We start from the raw sequence: 18,604 nt of genomic DNA, 5'->3' as shown, positions 1-18,604 counted from the left end.
CTTCGTCCTGGAGAGAGGTGACCAGTGGGGTGTCCAGTGGGGCTCTGTCCTGGGCCCAGGGCTATTCAACATCTTTATCAATGACCTGGATGACAGAATTGGGGGCATACTTATCAAATTTGCAGATGACACCAAATTAGGAGGAATCGCTAATACTTCAGAGGGCAGGTCAAAAGTCAAAATGATCTGAAGAGACTAGAAAGCTGGGCCAAAGCTAAAAAAATGAAATTCAACACAGAGAAATGTAAGGTACTGCATTTACAGCGGAGAAATGAAATGCGCAGATATAGGATGGGTGACACCTGGCTGAACGAGAGACTTATTTGTGTGAAAGGGATCTGGGAGTCCAAGTAGACGACAAGTTGAACATGAGTGAACAGTGCAACGCAGCAGCTAAAAAGGCCAATGCAATTTTAGGCTGCATCAATAAAAGTATAGTGTCTAGATCAAGGGAAGTAATAGTGCCGCTCTATTCTGCTTTGGTCAGGCCCCACCTGGAATATTGTGTCCAGTTCTGGGTACCACAATTTAAAAAGGACATTGAGAAACCAGAATGGTGAAGGGTCTGGAAACCATGTCCTATGGGAGAGACCTAGGGAGCTGGGGATGTTTAGCTTGGAGAAGAGAAGGGTAAGAGGTGATATGATAGTCCTGTTTAAATATTTGAAGGGATGTCATATTGAGGAGGGAGCAAGCTTGTTTTCTGCTGCTCCAGAAACAGGATCCAGAACAATGGATGCAAGCTCCAGGAACAGAGATTCCACCTCAACATTAGGAAGAACTTCCTGAGAGTAAGCGCTTTTCGACAGTGGAAGATGCTGCCTTTGAGTCTCCTTCTTTGGAGGTCTTTAAGCAGAGGCTGGATGGCCATCTGTCAATGGGAATACTATGAGAGTTCCTGCATGGCAAAAGGGGGGTTGGACTGGATGGCCCTTTTTGGTGTCCCTTCCAACTCTAGGATTCTATTATTTTTTTTAGTTACTTGTCTGTATTTCTAGGGATTTATGGCTTTGGTATAACCTCCTTTCTGGGACTACTTCCCCCCTTTGACTTACCTGTGTGGAGATGCAAAAGAAAAAGCAGCCATTGTTGCAGAGAGAGAGAGAGAGAGACTGAGATCAGAACCTAGTTTTATTTTAAACAGAGGATCTAAGGCCTAAAGGCCTAACACAGAAGCTGGAGCCCCCTTTCCCTCCCGCTGCCAGAGTCCTTCCCGGCTGGCTCTTTCCAGGCCTTAACCGCAACCTCGGCGCTGCTGCCCTTCAGGCCTTGACGGCCACCTTGGCCTGGGCCTTCTGGAAGTCCTGCTGCAGCCGCGCCAGCAACTCCCGCTGCTGGTCCGATTTCTTCTCATACTCCTGCATCTGGGCCTCATACCGCTTGCTGTGGAAAGACACCAGAGTCAGGGGCACTCTGCACTTGGCTAGAAAGATCCTTGCTTTGCGTCCCAGGAACATGCTTTTCTCCATTCTCTGAGCCAGCTGGAGCCCAGAATCCCATTCCACAAGCCCTTGACGGGTAAAGGAGGCCTCTTGCTTTTTTTAAGAAGGAAAGAAAAATCCCACTTAAGCATAAGGAAGAGCTGCAAAAGCTGTTCCGCAGCAGGATGTGGGCTCTCTTTCTTTGGAGGCCTTTAAAGGCAGGTTGGAGGGGCATCTTGTTTCGGGAGCACTTTTGTTGTGGGTTCCTGCAGCATGGCAAAAGGGCTTGGACCCTGGGATACCCTTTCTAGCTCTATGAGTCTAAGCCTCTGCACAGTGAGCCTTCCACATTCGCTGGGGTTAGGCGTGCCTCAAAGTGGGAAAACACTGCAAATAAATACTTTTTTTAACCCCAAAGAACACCTCTATAGTCATCACTAGATCAGTGGTTCCCAAATGTTGGTCCTCCAAGAAGTCCAAACTATCTGGAGGACCAAAGTTTGGGAACCACTGGCCTAGGGTCTGAAGTGTGGTCCAGACCTGGCACTCCCTGCCAGTGAGTGTGTGAACCTGCCTCTATCTTCTCCTCAGTGAAACTCATCTCTTGAGCCGGAGGCACCTAGGACACACTGCATGCAGGAATTGGTCAGTGGTTTGTCCAGTCCTGATGCCTCTCACCAGCAGCTGCTGCTTTCCAGAGAGTCTGAAGGGAGGAAAGCTGCCCCAGGGAAGCCTTGAGAGTCCCTCTTAACTGGGAACAGTGTGAAGGCAAGGCGGGCACCCTACTCTGGAGTCAGGCCAAGCCGGCCTCTGTCCCTTCCTACAGCAAGGGAGGCTCAGAGCGGTGGCCTCAAGGGGCTCCGTGCACTGAACCCTTCCCCGGATCCACTCACATCTCTCCAGTGATGTACTCCAGCCTCTTCCCGACCGTCGCTTTCGCCTCATCCATGTCCTGCTTCACCAGCACCGGCCCAATCAGCTTGTAGACGGAGTTGGAGGAGTCCAGGAAGTCCAGTTCCTACAGGAGGGATTTTGGGAGGTGAGAAAAGGCAAAGTAAGGCACTGTCCAGCGTGTGTGTGTGTAGCACATTCTTTGAGGGCCCTGCCTGGTGCAGTGGGTCAGAGAATCCTAGAAGTGGAAGAGACCCCAAGGACCATCCACCAGAATCCCATTCTGCCATGCAGGAACTCTCGATCAAAGCATGCCCAGTGACTGATGGCCATCCAGCTTCTGTTTAAAGACCTCCAAGGAAGGAGGAGCACAGGGCTATGGCTCTGGGAGATTAGGATTCAAATCCCCTTTGCTGGGCCAAGGAAACCCACTAGGTGACCTTAGGAAGGTCCAGGGTCACCAGATGACTGAGGACAAGGCACTCCAAAATGTAGGACAGTCAAGAAAAAATGTAGGGCATTACCAAATACAGTCAGCCCTCCACATTTGCTGTTTTGACTTTCGCAGACTTCATTATTCACGGATTTGGTTAATATATCCTCTCTAGGTCCTCCAGCATAACTCTGCCAGAAACTGACCATAGAGTTGTGCTGGAGAACCTAGAAATTCCTAGACAGAACACTCCTCTAGGCATTTGAAGGTCTTCCAGTGTGATTCCATGATCAACGTCTGGCAGATGTTGACCATAGAGTTGCCCAGGAGGAGCTAGAGATTCCTAGAGAGGTGTTTTCTGAGGTCAAAAGAAATGGGGGATTTTTTATTTCCACAGCCATGGGGGTCCTTTACCCCAAACCCAGCGGATCTGGAGGAGCCATTGTAAAAGCTAAAACACTAATGTAAATATAATGTTGCTTCATATAGTTTATTGACAGCTATATTGCATATACTCTATTTTACTATGTACTCAGCTGTATTTTTCTGATGAACGTAATCTTGGTTAAAATGCCTTGTTGGCTTGCAATAGACTTACAGAACTGTGAGCAAGACAAGTGCTTACAATTGTAGTTTACTAGCAAACTACAAACCATTGACTGAATCTACATTTAAATCATTCCTTTCATTTCTCAGCTGGGCTGAAATTAGGGGGGAAATACATTTCCAACATTTCCATTATGCCCTTCAAGCAGCCCATTGCCTAACATGTTTGCTGTCCTTTTCCCCCACTGAGAAACAAGCCTGCCCTAAGCTCATGGAAGCCAGGAGGAGAGCATCTGGATAAAAATTAAAGGGGAGGGAAACAACAAGGATGTTATGGTGGGAGTCTACTACAGACCCCCAAGTCAGACTGAGGAATTGGATGATGCCTTTGTAGAACAGATGACCACACAGTCAAAAGGTGGAAGAGGCAACAAGGGGGTCAGCTATTTTGGATCTGATCCTAACCAACAAGGATGACTTGGTTAATGGGGTGCAAGTGGTGGGATCCTTAGGTGGAAGTGACCATGTGCTCCTGGAGTTTGTAATACAGTGGAAAGGAGAAGCCAGGCAGAGTCAGATACGCATCCTAGACTTTAGGAGAGCGGATTAGAGAAGTATTGAGGGTGATCCCATGGTCAGAAAAACTAAAAGATAAAGGAGTTCAGGACGGATGGGACTTTCTCAAAAGGGAGATACTGAAGGCACAATTTCAAACAGTTCCAGTGAGAAAGAAAAACGGGAGACGTCTCAAGAAACCAGGATGGAAGACTAAGGAACTTTCAACCGAGATGAGTTTGAAACGGAAGATGTATAAGAAATGGAAAAAGGGGGAAATCACAAAAAAGGAATTCAAAGAAATAGCAGGCATTTGTAGGGTAAAGTCAGAAAAGCTAAAGCGCAGAATGAACTCAGGCTTGCTAGAGAGGTTAAGAACAACAAAAAGGGCTTTTTTGGATATGTCCGCAGCAAAAGGAAGAAGAAGGAAACGGTAGGTTCACTGCGTGGAGAAGATGGCAAAATGCTAACAGGAGATAGAGAAAAGGCAGAATTACTCAACACCTTCTTTGCCTCAGTCTTCTCAGAAAAGGCAAAGGGGCTCAACCTGAGGATAATGGAGCAGAGGACAGAATAAGTAAAGAGATAGTAGAGGAACACCTTGTTAATCTAAATGAATTTAAGTCTCCGGGACCAGATGAACTCCATCCAAGGGTATTAAAAGAACTGGCAAAAGTAATATTGGAGCCATTGGCAATCATATTTGAAAACTCCTGGAGAACAGGAGAGATCCCAGCAGACTGGAGGAGGGCAAACGTTGTCCCCATCTTCAAAAAGGGGAAAAAAGAGGATCCCAACAATTATCGTCCAGTTAGTCTGACATCAGTTCTAGGAAAGATTCTGGAGCAGATCATTAAACAGAGAGTCTGTGAACATCTAGAAGGCAATGCCATAATCACAAAAAGTCAACATGGGTTTCAGAGAAACAAGTCATGCCAGACAAATCTAATCTCTTTCTTTGATAAAATTACCAGCTTGGTAGATGAAGGGAATGCTGTGGATATAGTATATCTTGATTTCAGTAAGGCCTTTGACAAGGTTTCCCATGACATTCTTGCAAACAAGCTTGTAAAATGTGGGCTAGACAAGGCAACTGTTACATGGATTTGTAATTGGTTGACCGGCCAAAGCCAAAGGATGGTCAGCCACGGCTCTTTTTCAGTCTGGAGAGAAGTGACCAGAGGAGTGTCCAGTGGGGCTCTGTCCTGGGCCCAGGGCTATTCAACATCTTTATCAATGACCTGGATGACGAGCTTGGGAGAATACTTATCACATTTGCAGAGGACACCAAATTAGGAGGAATAGCTAATACTCCAGAGGACAGGATCAAAATTCAAAATGACCTGAATAGACTAGAAAGCTGGGCCAAAGCTAACAAAATGAATCTCAACACGGAGAAATGTAAGGTACTGCACTTAGGGCGGAAAAATGAAAAGCACAGATATAGGATGGGGGACACCTGGCTTAAGGAGACAATATGTGAAAGGGATCTGGGAGTCCAAGTAGACCATAAGTTGAACATGAGTCAACAGTGTGATGCGGCAGCTAAAAAGGCCAATGCAATTCTAGGCTGCATCAATAGAAGTATAGTGTCTAGATCAAGAGAAGTAATAGTGCCACTGTATTCTGCTTTGGTCAGGCCCCACCTGGAATATTGTGTCCAGTTCTGGGCATCACAATTCAAAAAGGACATTGAGAAACTGGAGCCATGTGTCCAAAGGAGAGCGACTAAAATGGTGAAAGGTCTGGAAACCATGCCCTACAAGGAACGACTCAGGGAGCTGGGGATGTTTAGCCTGGAGAAGAGAAGGTTAAGAGGTGATATGATAGCCCTGTTCAAATATTTGAAGGGATGCCATATTGAGGAGGGAGCAAGCTTGTTTTCTGCTGCTCCAGAGACTAGGACCCAATGGAGCAATGGATGCAAGCTCCAGGAAAAGAGATTCCACCTCAACATTAGGAAGAACTTCCTGAGAGTAAGGGCTGTTCGACAGTGGAACAAACTCCCTCGGAGTGGAGTCTCCTTCCTTGGAGGTCTTCAAGCAGAGGCTGGATGGCCATCTGTCAGGGATGCTTTGATTGTGATTTCCTGCATGGCAGAATGGGTTGGACTGGATGACCCTTGCAGTCTCTTCCAACTCTATGATTCTATGATTCTATAAGGTCTGGGTGCGAGTCTCGTCCGCTGCTTCTGCCTGGGAAAAAAGGATTTTAGAAGGATCCGTCCTCTCTTCCTATTTGCCATGAGGACAGGCTTTCAAAGAGATGGATTTCTCAAAGGGGAACATCAAATGTGGTGGCAATCAATGTGTTTCTTTGCCATGCTCAAAATGGAGGACATTTTGGATTTCTTCCTGGGCATAAGATAAGGTCCAAAATCCTGGTAAAGTCCCACTCTCTCAGCTTCAGAGCAGGGCAGCGGTGGTTGCAAAATCATTAGGGTCATTTTGACACCAAATTAAAACTTGGCTTTTAAAATCAAAGCTGCCCAACTGATTTTACCCAGGCTTTGAATGTCTTATGGCTACTTTGCTTAAATTTGGTTTAAGTGGTCATTATTTATAAATTACATAATATATATTTTAAAAAATATTTTTATTAAAGGTTCCAACTACAATGAAACAGCCTCCATAGAAATAAAAGGAAAAGGAAATTAGAAAGATTCCCTGCCTTCTTTCTGTTTCCATATATATATATATATATATATATATATATATATAGAGAGAGAGAGAGAGAGAGAGAGAAGGGTATAATTTCTGAAGAAAAAAACATAATTAGCTTACAGAAGAAATGAAGAAATCACGAAGGTCATTTCGTTTCTGGTTATGTTTTCTTTATGTCTTATGTTTCGTATTGTTGTTTGGGAAATGTAGTGTTTTCACAGAATCTTGTTTTGTTTTCTTTTGTATTCCTGTTTTGAATGTCATGTTTTGGTTTTTTTGTGTAATGTGTGCTTTTAAAGTTATTAGAAAATCAATAAAAATTGTTTAAAAAAAGTGATGTACATCCTTTTTGAGTTGTGTTGCCCAGAACTGGACACAGGATTATTTCAGGAGAGGCCTGACCAGAGCAGAAGAGAGTGGCACTATGACTTCCCTTGGTCTTGAGACTATACCTCTATTGATGCAGCCTACAATTGCACTGGCCTTTTTAGCTGCCGCGTCACACTGTTGACTCATGTTCAACCTGTGGTCTACTAGGATTCTTAGATCCCTTTCACACATAGAAGTCTCCTTAAGCCAGGTGTCCCCCATCCTATATTTGTGCATTTCATTTTTCCATCCTGAATTTAAGTAGCTTACATTTCTCCGTGTTGAATTTCATTTTGTTAGCTTTGGCCCAGCTTTCTAGTCTATTCAGGTCATTTTGAATCTTGATCCTGTCCTCTGGGGTATTAGCTATTCCTCCTAATTTGGTGTCATCTGCAAATTTGATAAGTATGCTCCCAATTCTGTCACCCAAGTCACTGATAAAGATGTTGAATAACACTGGGCCCAGGACAGAGCCCCACTGGACACCCCACTGGTCACTTCTCTCCAGGATGAAAAGGAGCCATTGCTGGAACACCCTTTGCGTTTGGTCAGTCAACCAATGACAAATCCATGTAACAGTTGCCTTGTCTAGCCCACATTTTACAAGCTTGTTTACAAGAATGTCTTTGGGAACTTTGTCAAAGGCCTTACTGAAATCAAGATATACGATATCCACAGCATTCCCTTCATCTAACAAGATGGTCATTTGTCTGGCATGACTTGTTTCTCTGAAACCCGTGTAAACATTTTGTGATAATGACATTGCCTTCTAAGGTGGAGGGGAAGGGAGGGAGGAGAAGACTCACCTCTTTCACAACGTTGTTCTCTGTCAGCTGGGCCTCCAGTTTCTGCCGGGCGTTCATGCATTTGCTGATATCTGGAAGAAGAAAGGGATGTCTTCTGTTAGGCAGCAACTCCTTTCCCAAGCATCATATCAATATAACATCAATACAATTTTCCTTCATGTCCCCGATACTTCAATGCCTTAGAATTCAGATATCACCTTAATATATCACAATATCATGTTAATCTAGTTTTCTTCAAGAAATGATAATCATATATCATGTATCTTATTATTTTCAACTTCCGTTATTCATCTCCATGTCATTTCATCTCCATTTACATTTTAATACAAAAATTATTACATACCCCTTTATCCATTGTTCTTTTCTCTATTTTCTCTATATTCTAATTTTCTTATTCCACTTCCATCGCTACGTCTGTCTTTTCTATTTTGTTTTTTATCTCTTATTCGATTTATGCCCCATACATCCTTTCAATACATGTGCTGTTTCCCCCCTTTTAATCTACAGGAAAAGATATTCTGGCTCAACATTAGGAGAGACTTCCAGAGAGTAAGGGCTGTTTGATAATGGAAGACACTTCCTTGGGGTCTCCTTCCTTGGAGGTCTTTAAGCAGAGGCTGGATGGCCATCTGTCAATGGGGATGCTTTGATGGAGAGTTCCTGCATGGCAGAAGGAGGGTTGGGCTGGATCAGGGCCCTTCTTGGGGGGTCTCTTCCAACTCTATGATTCTATAATTCTTTCCTTGTAATTTCTAGAGTTGGAAGGCACCCCCAAGGGCCATCCGAACCAACCGCATTCTGCCATGAAGGAGGATAAATAACTAAGCATCCCTGAGAAACGCCCAAAGTCCTCCAAGGCGCTGGGTAATTTAAGTTTTCTAAGGCTTCAGCCTTTGGGTAGGAAACAAAAATACTGAAATATTAAAAAACGGCAAAGCCAAACCTATTAGGGTTTAGCTCTGAATCAGCAGAGTAGCAGAAAACGTGTCCTTGTCTAACTGTGTTTCCCTAAGAGCTGAGACCGACTCCAAAAGCAACAGAAGTAGCTTGGAGTTCAAACAACAGTTTACTAATGGCTTTAGTCTGCATATACACAAAGGCTATATCCTAATCTAGCTTGCTGTGTATCTCATTGAGATGCGGCAGCTAAAAAGGCCAATGCAAATTTAGGCTGCATCAATAAAAGTATAGTGTCTAGACCAAGGGAAGTCATAGTGACACTCTATTCTGCTCTGGTCAGGCCCCACTTGGAATAATCCTGAGTCCAATTCTGGGCACCACAATTCAAAAAGGATGTGGAGAAACTGGAGCCATGTGTCCAAAGGAGGGCAACTAAAATGGTGAAGGGCCTGGAAACCATGAAGCCCTATGAGGAACGACTTAAGGAGCTGGGGATGTTTAGCCTGGAGAAGAGAAGGTTAAGAGGTGATATGATAGCTCTGTTTAAATATTTGAAAGGATGTCATATTATAATAATTAATAATTTGTTTTATTTATATACCACTATTCCAAAGATCATAGCGGTGAACAGCAAGGAAGCTAATTTGCCTCCAACATTCTGGGTCCTCATTTTAGCTCCCTCCTCGGAAGGATGCAAGCCTGAATCGAGCTTGGGCCCTTTTGCTGATCTTGAACTCGCAACTTTGTGGTTTTCAGTGAATGGCTGCAGTACAAGCATTTAACCACTGCGCCACCAGGGCTCCCTTTGAAGAGGGAGCAAGCTTCTTTTCTGCTGCTCCAGACACTAGAACAATGGATGCAACTCCAGGAAAAGAGGTTCCACCTCAACATTAGGAAGAACTTCCTGACAGTAAGGGCTGTTCGATAGTGGAACATACTCCTTCCTCGGAGATTGTGGTGGAGTCTCCTTCCTTGGAGGTCTTCAAACGGAGGCTGGATGGCCACCTGTCACTGGGGTGCTTTGATTTGGATTTCCTGCATGGCAGAATGGGGTTGGACTGGATCAGGGCCCTTCTTGCGGTCTCTTCCAACTCTAGGATTCTATGTAGTTGCAAAATACTCTAAAATTCTGGTCCTGGTCATTTGGGATGAGAAGGGAGAGTGATCCTGTGCAGCCAGCCTGGGACTGAGAGGAAAGCCACGGGGCAGAAGGGGGTCCTCTGGTATTCCTCTCAGGGGTCGGTTACCTTTCTGCAGCTGCTGGTATTTCTCGAGCTCCCCTTGGAGCTTCTTCTGAAGGGTCTCTGCCATCCCCTCACGGGCGCAGAATCTCTCGCAGGAGCGCTCTAGAGGAAGGAGGAAAGGAGGCCGGTCAGGCTCTGCTTGCGTAAATGTTGTTGGTGTGTGTGTGTGCGACCCAAAGTCCCCATGCAGAAGCTTTGCGCCAGGAACAACACATGCACTAGGATTGGGGGCACAAGACCCCCATGAATATGGAAAAACACAAACAACATGAACACCACGTTTTTACCAGAGAGGACACCTCTCTAGGAATCTCTGGGTCCTCCAGGGCAACTCTGTGGCCAACGTCCGACAGACACTGACCATAGAGTTGCCCTGGAGGAGCTACAAAGGCCTAGTAGAGTCTTCTCTCTAGGAATCTCTGGGTCCTCCAGGGCAACTCTATGGCCAACGTCTGACAGACACTGACCATAGAACTGCTCTGGAGGAGCTACAAAGGCCTAGTAGAGTCTTCTCTCTAGGAATCTCTGGGTCCTCCAGGGCAACTCTATGGCCAACGTCTGACAGACACTGACCATAGAACTGCTCTGGAGGAGCTACAAAGGCCTAGTAGAGTGTTCTCTCTAGGAATCTCTAGGTCCTCCAGGGCAACTCTGTGGCCAACGTCCGACAGACACTGACCATAGAACTGCTCTGGAGGAGCCACAAAGGCCTAGTAGAGTGTTCTCTCTAGGAATCTCTGGGTCCTCCAGGGCAACTCTGTGGCCAACGTCTGACAGACACTGACCATAGAACTGCTCTGGAGGAGCTACAAAGGCCTAGTAGAGTCTTCTCTCTAGGAATCTCTAGGTCCTCCAGGGCAACTCTGTGGCCAACGCCTGACAGACACTGACCATAGAACTGCTCTGGAGGAGCCACAAAGGCCTAGTAGAGTGTTCTCTCTAGGAATCTCTGGGTCCTCCAGGGCAACTCTGTGGCCAACGTCCGACAGACACTGACCATAGAACTGCTCTGGAGGAGCCACAAAGGCCTAATAGAGTGTTCTCTCTAGGAATCTCTGGGTCCTCCAGGGCAACTCTGTGGCCAACGTCCGACAGATACTGGCCATAGAACTGCTCTGGAGGAGCCACAAAGGCCTAGTAGAGTGTTCTCTCTAGGGATCTCTAGGTCCTCCAGGGCAACTCTGTGGCCAACGTCTGACAGACACTGACCATAGAACTGCTCTGGAGGAGCCACAAAGGCCTAGTAGAGTGTTCTCTCTAGGGATCTCTAGGTCTTCCAGGGCAACTCTGTGGCCAACGTCCGACAGACACTGACCATAGAACTGCTCTGGAGGAGCTACAAAGGCCTAGTAGAGTGTTCTCTCTAGGGATCTCTAGGTCCTCCAGGGCAACTCTGTGGCCAACGTCCGACAGACACTGACCATAGAACTGCTCTGGAGGAGCTACAAAGGCCTAGTAGAGTGTTCTCTCTAGGGATCTCTAGGTCCTCCAGGGCAACTCTGTGGCCAACGTCCGACAGACACTGACCATAGAACTGGTCTGGAGGAGCTACAAAGGCCTAGTAGAGTGTTCTCTCTAGGGATCTCTAGGTCCTCCAGGGCAACTCTGTGGCCAACGTCCGACAGACACTGACCATAGAACTGCTCTGGAGGAGCCACAAAGGCCTAGTAGAGTGTTCTCTCTAGGGATCTCTAGGTCCTCCAGGGCAACTCTGTGGCCAACGTCTGACAGACACTGACCATAGAACTGCTCTGGAGGAGCTACAAAGGCCTAGTAGAGTGTTGTCTCTAGGATTCTCTAGGTCCTCCAGGGCAACTCTGTGGCCAACGTCCGACAGACACGGACCATAGAACTGCTCTGGAGGAGCCACAAAGGCCTAGTAGAGTGTTCTCTCTAGGGATCTCTAGGTCCTCCAGGGCAACTCTGTGGCCAACGTCCGACAGACACTGACCATAGAACTGATCTGGAGGAGCCACAAAGGCCTAGTAGAGTGTTCTCTCTAGGAATCTCTAGGTCCTCCAGGGCAACTCTGTGGCCAACGTCTGACAGACACTGACCATAGAACTGCTCTGGAGGAGCCACAAAGGCCTAGTAGAGTGTTCTCTCTAGGGATCTCTAGGTCCTCCAGGGCAACTCTGTGGCCAACGTCTGACAGACACTGACCATAGAACTGCTCTGGAGGAGCCACAAAGGCCTAGTAGAGTGTTCTCTCTTGGGATCTCTAGGTCCTCCAGGGCAACTCTGTGGCCAACGTCTGACAGACACTGACCATAGAACTGCTCTGGAGGAGCCACAAAGGCCTAGTAGAGTGTTCTCTCTAGGGATCTCTAGGTCCTCCAGGGCAACTCTGTGGCCAACGTCTGACAGACACTGACCATAGAACTGCTCTGGAGGAGCCACAAAGGCCTAGTAGAGTGTTGTCTCTAGGGATCTCTAGGTCCTCCAGGGCAACTCTGTGGCCAACGTCTGACAGACACTGACCATAGAACTGCTCTGGAGGAGCCACAAAGGCCTAGTAGAGTGTTCTCTCTAGGGATCTCTAGGTCCTCCAGGGCAACTCTGTGGCCAACGTCTGACAGACACTGACCATAGAACTGCTCTGGAGGAGCCACAAAGGCCTAGTAGAGTGTTGTCTCTAGGAATCTCTAGGTCCTCCAGGGCAACTCTGTGGCCAACGTCCGACAGACACTGACCATAGAACTGCTCTGGAGGAGCCACAAAGGCCTAGTAGAGTGTTCTCTCTAGGAATCTCTAGGTCCTCCAGGGCAACTCTGTGGCCAACGTCCGACAGACACTGACCATAGAACTGCTCTGGAGGAGCCACAAAGGCCTAGTAGAGTGTTCTCTCTAGGGATCTCTAGGTCCTCCAGGGCAACTCTGTGGCCAACGTCTGACAGACACTGACCATAGAACTGCTCTGGAGGAGCTACAAAGGCCTAGTAGAGTGTTCTCTCTAGGAATCTCTGGGTCCTCCAGGGCAACTCTGTGGCCAACGGCCGACAGACACTGACCATAGAACTGCTCTGGAGGAGCCACAAAGGCCTAGTAGAGTGTTCTCTCTAGGAATCTCTAGGTCCTCCAGGGCAACTCTGTGGCCAACGGCCGACAGACACTGACCATAGAACTGCTCTGGAGGAGCCACAAAGGCCTAGTAGAGTGTTCTCTCTAGGGATCTCTAGGTCCTCCAGGGCAACTCTGTGGCCAACGTCCGACAGACACTGACCATAGAACTGCTCTGGAGGAGCCACAAAGGCCTAGTAGAGTGTTCTCTCTAGGGATCTCTAGGTCCTCCAGGGCAACTCTGTGGCCAACGTCCGACAGACACTGACCATAGAACTGCTCTGGAGGAGCCACAAAGGCCTAGTAGAGTGTTCTCTCTAGGGATCTCTAGGTCCTCCAGGGCAACTCTGTGGCCAACGTCTGACAGACACTGACCATAGAACTGCTCTGGAGGAGCCACAAAGGCCTAGTAGAGTGTTCTCTCTAGGGATCTCTGGGTCCTCCAGGGCAACTCTGTGGCCAACGTCTGACAGACACTGACCATAGAACTGCTCTGGAGGAGCTACAAAGGCCTAGTAGAGTGTTCTCTCTAGGAATCTCTGGGTCCTCCAGGGCAACTCTGCGGCCAATGTCCGACAGACACTGACCATAGAACTGCTCTGGAGGAGCCACAAAGGCCTAGTAGAGTGTTCTCTCTAGGGATCTCTAGGTCCTCCAGGGCAACTCTGTGGCCAACGTCTGACAGACACTGACCATAGAACTGCTCTGGAGGAGCCACAAAGGCCTAGTAGAGTGTTCTCTCTAGGGATCTCTAGGTCCTCCAGGGCAACTCTGTGGCCAACGTCTGACAGACACTGACCATAGAACTGCTCTGGAGGAGCCACAAAGGCCTAGTAGAGTGTTCTCTCTAGGGATCTCTGGGTCCTCCAGGGCAACTCTGTGGCCAACGTCTGACAGACACTGACCATAGAACTGCTCTGGAGGAGCTACAAAGGCCTAGTAGAGTGTTCTCTCTAGGGATCTCTGGGTCCTCCAGGGCAACTCTGTGGCCAACGTCTGACAGACACTGACCATAGAACTGCTCTGGAGGAGCCACAAAGGCCTAGTAGAGTGTTCTCTCTAGGGATCTCTAGGTCCTCCAGGGCATCTCTGTGGCCAACGTCTGACAGACACTGACCATAGAACTGCTCTGGAGGAGCCACAAAGGCCTAGTAGAGTGTTCTCTCTAGGGATCTCTGGGTCCTCCAGGGCAACTCTGTGGCCAACGTCTGACAGACACTGACCATAGAACTGCTCTGGAGGAGCTACAAAGGCCTAGTAGAGTGTTCTCTCTAGGGATCTCTGGGTCCTCCAGGGCAACTCTGTGGCCAACGTCTGACAGACACTGACCATAGAACTGCTCTGGAGGAGCCACAAAGGCCTAGTAGAGTGTTCTCTCTAGGGATCTCTGGGTCCTCCAGGGCAACTCTGTGGCCAGCGTCTGACAGACACTGACCATAGAACTGCTCTGGAGGAGCCACAAAGGCCTAGTAGAGTGTTCTCTCTAGGAATCTCTGGGTCCTCCAGGGCAACTCTGTGGCCAACGTCTGACAGACACTGACCATAGAACTGCTCTGGAGGAGCCACAAAGGCCTAGTAGAGTGTTCTCTCTAGGGATCTCTGGGTCCTCCAGGGCAACTCTGTGGCCAACGTCTGACAGACACTGACCATAGAACTGCTCTGGAGGAGCCACAAAGGCCTAGTAGAGTGTTCTCTCTAGGAATCTCTGGGTCCTCCAGGGCAACTCTGTGGCCAACGTCTGACAGACACTGACCATAGAACTGCTCTGGAGGAGCTACAAAGGCCTAGTAGAGTGTTCTCTCTAGGAATCTCTGGGTCCTCCAGGGCAACTCTGTGGCCAACGTCTGACAGACACTGACCATAGAACTGCTCTGGAGGAGCCACAAAGGCCTAGTAGAGTGTTCTCTCTAGGGATCTCTAGGTCCTCCAGGGCAACTCTGTGGCCAACGTCTGACAGACACTGACCATAGAACTGCTCTGGAGGAGCCACAAAGGCCTAGTAGAGTGTTCTCTCTAGGGATCTCTAGGTCCTCCAGGGCAACTCTGTGGCCAACGTCTGACAGACACTGACCATAGAACTGCTCTGGAGGAGCCACAAAGGCCTAGTAGAGTGTTCTCTCTAGGAATCTCTAGGTCCTCCAGGGCAACTCTGTGGCCAACGTCTGACAGACACTGACCATAGAACTGCTCTGGAGGAGCCACAAAGGCCTAGTAGAGTGTTCTCTCTAGGAATCTCTAGGTCCTCCAGGGCAACTCTGTGGCCAACGTCCGACAGAGACTGACCATAGAACTGCTCTGGAGGAGCCACAAAGGCCTAGTAGAGTGTTCTCTCTAGGGATCTCTAGGTCCTCCAGGGCAACTCTGTGGCCAACGTCCGACAGAGACTGGCCATAGAACTGCTCTGGAGGAGCCACAAAGGCCTAGTAGAGTGTTCTCTCTAGGGATCTCTAGGTCCTCCAGGGCAACTCTGTGGCCAACGTCCGACAGAGACTGACCATAGAACTGCTCTGGAGGAGCCACAAAGGCCTAGTAGAGTGTTCTCTCTAGGGATCTCTAGGTCCTCCAGGGCAACTCTGTGGCCAACGTCTGACAGACACTGACCATAGAACTGCTCTGGAGGAGCCACAAAGGCCTAGTAGAGTGTTCTCTCTAGGGATCTCTAGGTCCTCCAGGGCAACTCTGTGGCCAACGTCCGACAGACACTGACCATAGAACTGCTCTGGAGGAGCTACAAAGGCCTAGTAGAGTGTTCTCTCTAGGGATCTCTAGGTCCTCCAGGGCAACTCTGTGGCCAACGTCCGACAGACACTGACCATAGAACTGCTCTGGAGGAGCCACAAAGGCCTAGTAGAGTGTTCTCTCTAGGGATCTCTAGGTCCTCCAGGGCAACTCTGTGGCCAACGTCCGACAGACACTGACCATAGAACTGCTCTGGAGGAGCCACAAAGGCCTAGTAGAGTGTTCTCTCTAGGGATCTCTAGGTCCTCCAGGGCAACTCTGTGGCCAACGTCCGACAGACACTGACCATAGAACTGCTCTGGAGGAGCTACAAAGGCCTAGTAGAGTGTTCTCTCTAGGGATCTCTAGGTCCTCCAGGGCAACTCTGTGGCCAACGTCCGACAGACACTGACCATAGAACTGCTCTGGAGGAGCTACAAAGGCCTAGTAGAGTGTTGTCTCTAGGGATCTCTAGGTCCTCCAGGGCATCTCTGTGGCCAACGTCTGACAGACACTGACCATAGAACTGGTCTGGAGGAGCTACAAAGGCCTAGTAGAGTGTTCTCTCTAGGGATCTCTAGGTCCTCCAGGGCATCTCTGTGGCCAACGTCTGACAGACACTGACCATAGAACTGCTCTGGAGGAGCCACAAAGGCCTAGTAGAGTGTTCTCTCTAGGGATCTCTAGGTCCTCCAGGGCAACTCTGTGGCCAACGTCCGACAGAGACTGACCATAGAACTGGTCTGGAGGAGCTACAAAGGCCTAGTAGAGTGTTCTCTCTAGGGATCTCTAGGTCCTCCAGGGCATCTCTGTGGCCAACGTCTGACAGACACTGACCATAGAACTGCTCTGGAGGAGCCACAAAGGCCTAGTAGAGTGTTCTCTCTAGGGATCTCTAGGTCCTCCAGGGCAACTCTGTGGCCAACGTCCGACAGAGACTGACCATAGAACTGCTCTGGAGGAGCCACAAAGGCCTAGTAGAGTGTTCTCTCTAGGGATCTCTAGGTCCTCCAGGGCAACTCTGTGGCCAACGTCCGACAGACACTGACCATAGAACTGCTCTGGAGGAGCCACAAAGGCCTAGTAGAGTGTTCTCTCTAGGGATCTCTAGGTCCTCCAGGGCAACTCTGTGGCCAACGTCCGACAGACACTGACCATAGAACTGCTCTGGAGGAGCTACAAAGGCCTAGTAGAGTGTTCTCTCTAGGGATCTCTAGGTCCTCCAGGGCAACTCTGTGGCCAACGTCCGACAGACACTGACCATAGAACTGCTCTGGAGGAGCTACAAAGGCCTAGTAGAGTGTTCTCTCTAGGGATTTCTAGGTCCTCCAGGGCAACTCTGTGGCCAACGTCCGACAGAGACTGACCATAGAACTGGTCTGGAGGAGCTACAAAGGCCTAGTAGAGTGTTCTCTCTAGGGATCTCTAGGTCCTCCAGGGCATCTCTGTGGCCAACGTCTGACAGACACTGACCATAGAACTGCTCTGGAGGAGCCACAAAGGCCTAGTAGAGTGTTCTCTCTAGGGATCTCTAGGTCCTCCAGGGCAACTCTGTGGCCAACGTCCGACAGAGACTGACCATAGAACTGCTCTGGAGGAGCCACAAAGGCCTAGTAGAGTGTTCTCTCTAGGGATCTCTAGGTCCTCCAGGGCAACTCTGTGGCCAACGTCCGACAGACACTGACCATAGAACTGCTCTGGAGGAGCTACAAAGGCCTAGTAGAGTGTTCTCTCTAGGGATCTCTAGGTCCTCCAGGGCATCTCTGTGGCCAACGTCTGACAGACACTGACCATAGAACTGCTCTGGAGGAGCCACAAAGGCCTAATAGCAAAGCCACCAATATGGAGGGCTGCGTGTCCTCTCCAGGAGGCTTTTCCTCTTGGTTCTGATCTTGACCGAGCAAAGGCTCTGCTCATCCGCTGCAGAGGAGACCAGCCTCGCCAGGCAGCCAGGCACCGGCGCTCCTCCCTTAAGTCCGCATTCACTGGGGGAGACCTTCTTCCAGCCCTGAACTGGAGGGATGATGATACATCGGAATGCCTAGGCTCTAGCAATGTCCCCTCCCTGCAGAATGAAGGGGGTTCCCTTCCAACTCCAGGGTGCTATGGATTCCTGCCTGGCAGAAGAAGGAGAAAGGGCTCGGACCGGATGGCCCTCGGGCGCCTGCCTTAGCCTCCCCGGGTCTGCTGCGTGGGGCCAGAGGGGCTGTCCATTCTCCTCCATTCCTCCGCCCCAGGGACTGCCTTGAAGCAAAGGGGCAAAGCAGCGCCTTTGCAGGGAGTGACTGCCAAGGACCAAGAGGCTTCCCTTCAAACGTGCGGGTTCCCTGTCTTCCTTTGCGGCAGAAGCAGGGCAATCCCGATCCAGCCCAGCCCCTTCCTCCTCCTTCTGCCAGGCAGGGACTCTCGGCCAAAGCAGCCCCCTCCGGCCCCTCTTCCTTGCCTCTGGGTGGCCCTTGGGCTCCCTCTCTCCTCCGGGGTCCCCTGTCTTCCTGCGGGGCGGAGGAAGGAAGGAAGGGGCTGGGCTGGTGGCCCTTAGCGGCGGCGGCGCCCTCCAGCTGCAGGCTCCTCCTCCGTGTGCTCCGCGCTCGCTGCCCCGGGCCCTGCTGCGCGGGGGATTCTGGGGGCTGCAGTCCAAGAGGAAGGGGGCCCGACCGGGGCCCATCATCCCCGCCCCAAGGCCGGTCCCCTTCTGCCCCACTCACCCTCGGCCTCTTCCTCAACCGCCTCGGGCCGCCGGAAACGCCTCCCCCACTTCCGCTCGAGGAGTCCGTCTCCAAGGAAACCCACGAGGAAAGCGAGAGAGAGAGAGAGAGAAAAGGGCAAAAGAAGCCGACGGCGCCCATTTCCGCCCGGCCTCAACATGGCGGCCCCACGGACCTTCCTGCCATAGAGAGGAGGAGGAGCGACTCGGAAGACTCTATGGTTGGAGCCACGCGAGGGAGGAAGAGGAGGAGCCTCCAAGGGCCCACAGAGATAGGAAAGAGTAGAGCTATGT

The 18,604-nt window shown here is 49.7% G+C and overlaps 2 protein-coding genes across 4 annotated transcripts in view; both read right to left on the bottom strand.

Moving 5' to 3' along the window:
* LOC149278109 (uncharacterized) overlaps window positions 1-18,604 on the bottom strand; it is a 705,984-nt gene that overhangs the window by 541,171 nt on the left and 146,209 nt on the right. The window lies entirely within an intron of this gene.
* On the bottom strand, window positions 1,114-18,421 carry LOC149278113 (prefoldin subunit 6-like). 3 transcript variants are annotated; one of them, XM_089502372.1, is made up of 5 exons: window positions 18,312-18,421; window positions 9,832-9,930; window positions 7,685-7,755; window positions 2,315-2,439; window positions 1,114-1,383 (listed from the first exon to the last, which is right to left on the bottom strand). In XM_089502372.1, the coding sequence occupies exons 2-5, from the start codon at window positions 9,893-9,895 to the stop codon at window positions 1,263-1,265; spliced, it is 381 nt and encodes a 126-aa protein (XP_089358498.1). In that variant the 5' UTR covers window positions 9,896-9,930; window positions 18,312-18,421; the 3' UTR covers window positions 1,114-1,262. The 3 variants fall into 3 exon arrangements, with proteins under 3 accessions (XP_089358498.1, XP_089358500.1, XP_089358499.1); XM_089502374.1 differs by lacking the exon at window positions 18,312-18,421 and adding an exon at window positions 18,050-18,269; XM_089502373.1 differs by lacking the exon at window positions 18,312-18,421 and adding an exon at window positions 17,775-17,828.

Source organism: Sceloporus occidentalis, unplaced genomic scaffold (genome assembly GCF_023333645.1).
Source record: "Sceloporus occidentalis isolate IW3139 unplaced genomic scaffold, rSceOcc1.0.p SCAF_201, whole genome shotgun sequence".
NCBI classification, from domain to species: domain Eukaryota; kingdom Metazoa; phylum Chordata; class Lepidosauria; order Squamata; family Phrynosomatidae; genus Sceloporus; species Sceloporus occidentalis.
Note: the sequence above shows the minus strand (reverse complement) of the source record. Positions and strands in the feature narration are given on the sequence as shown.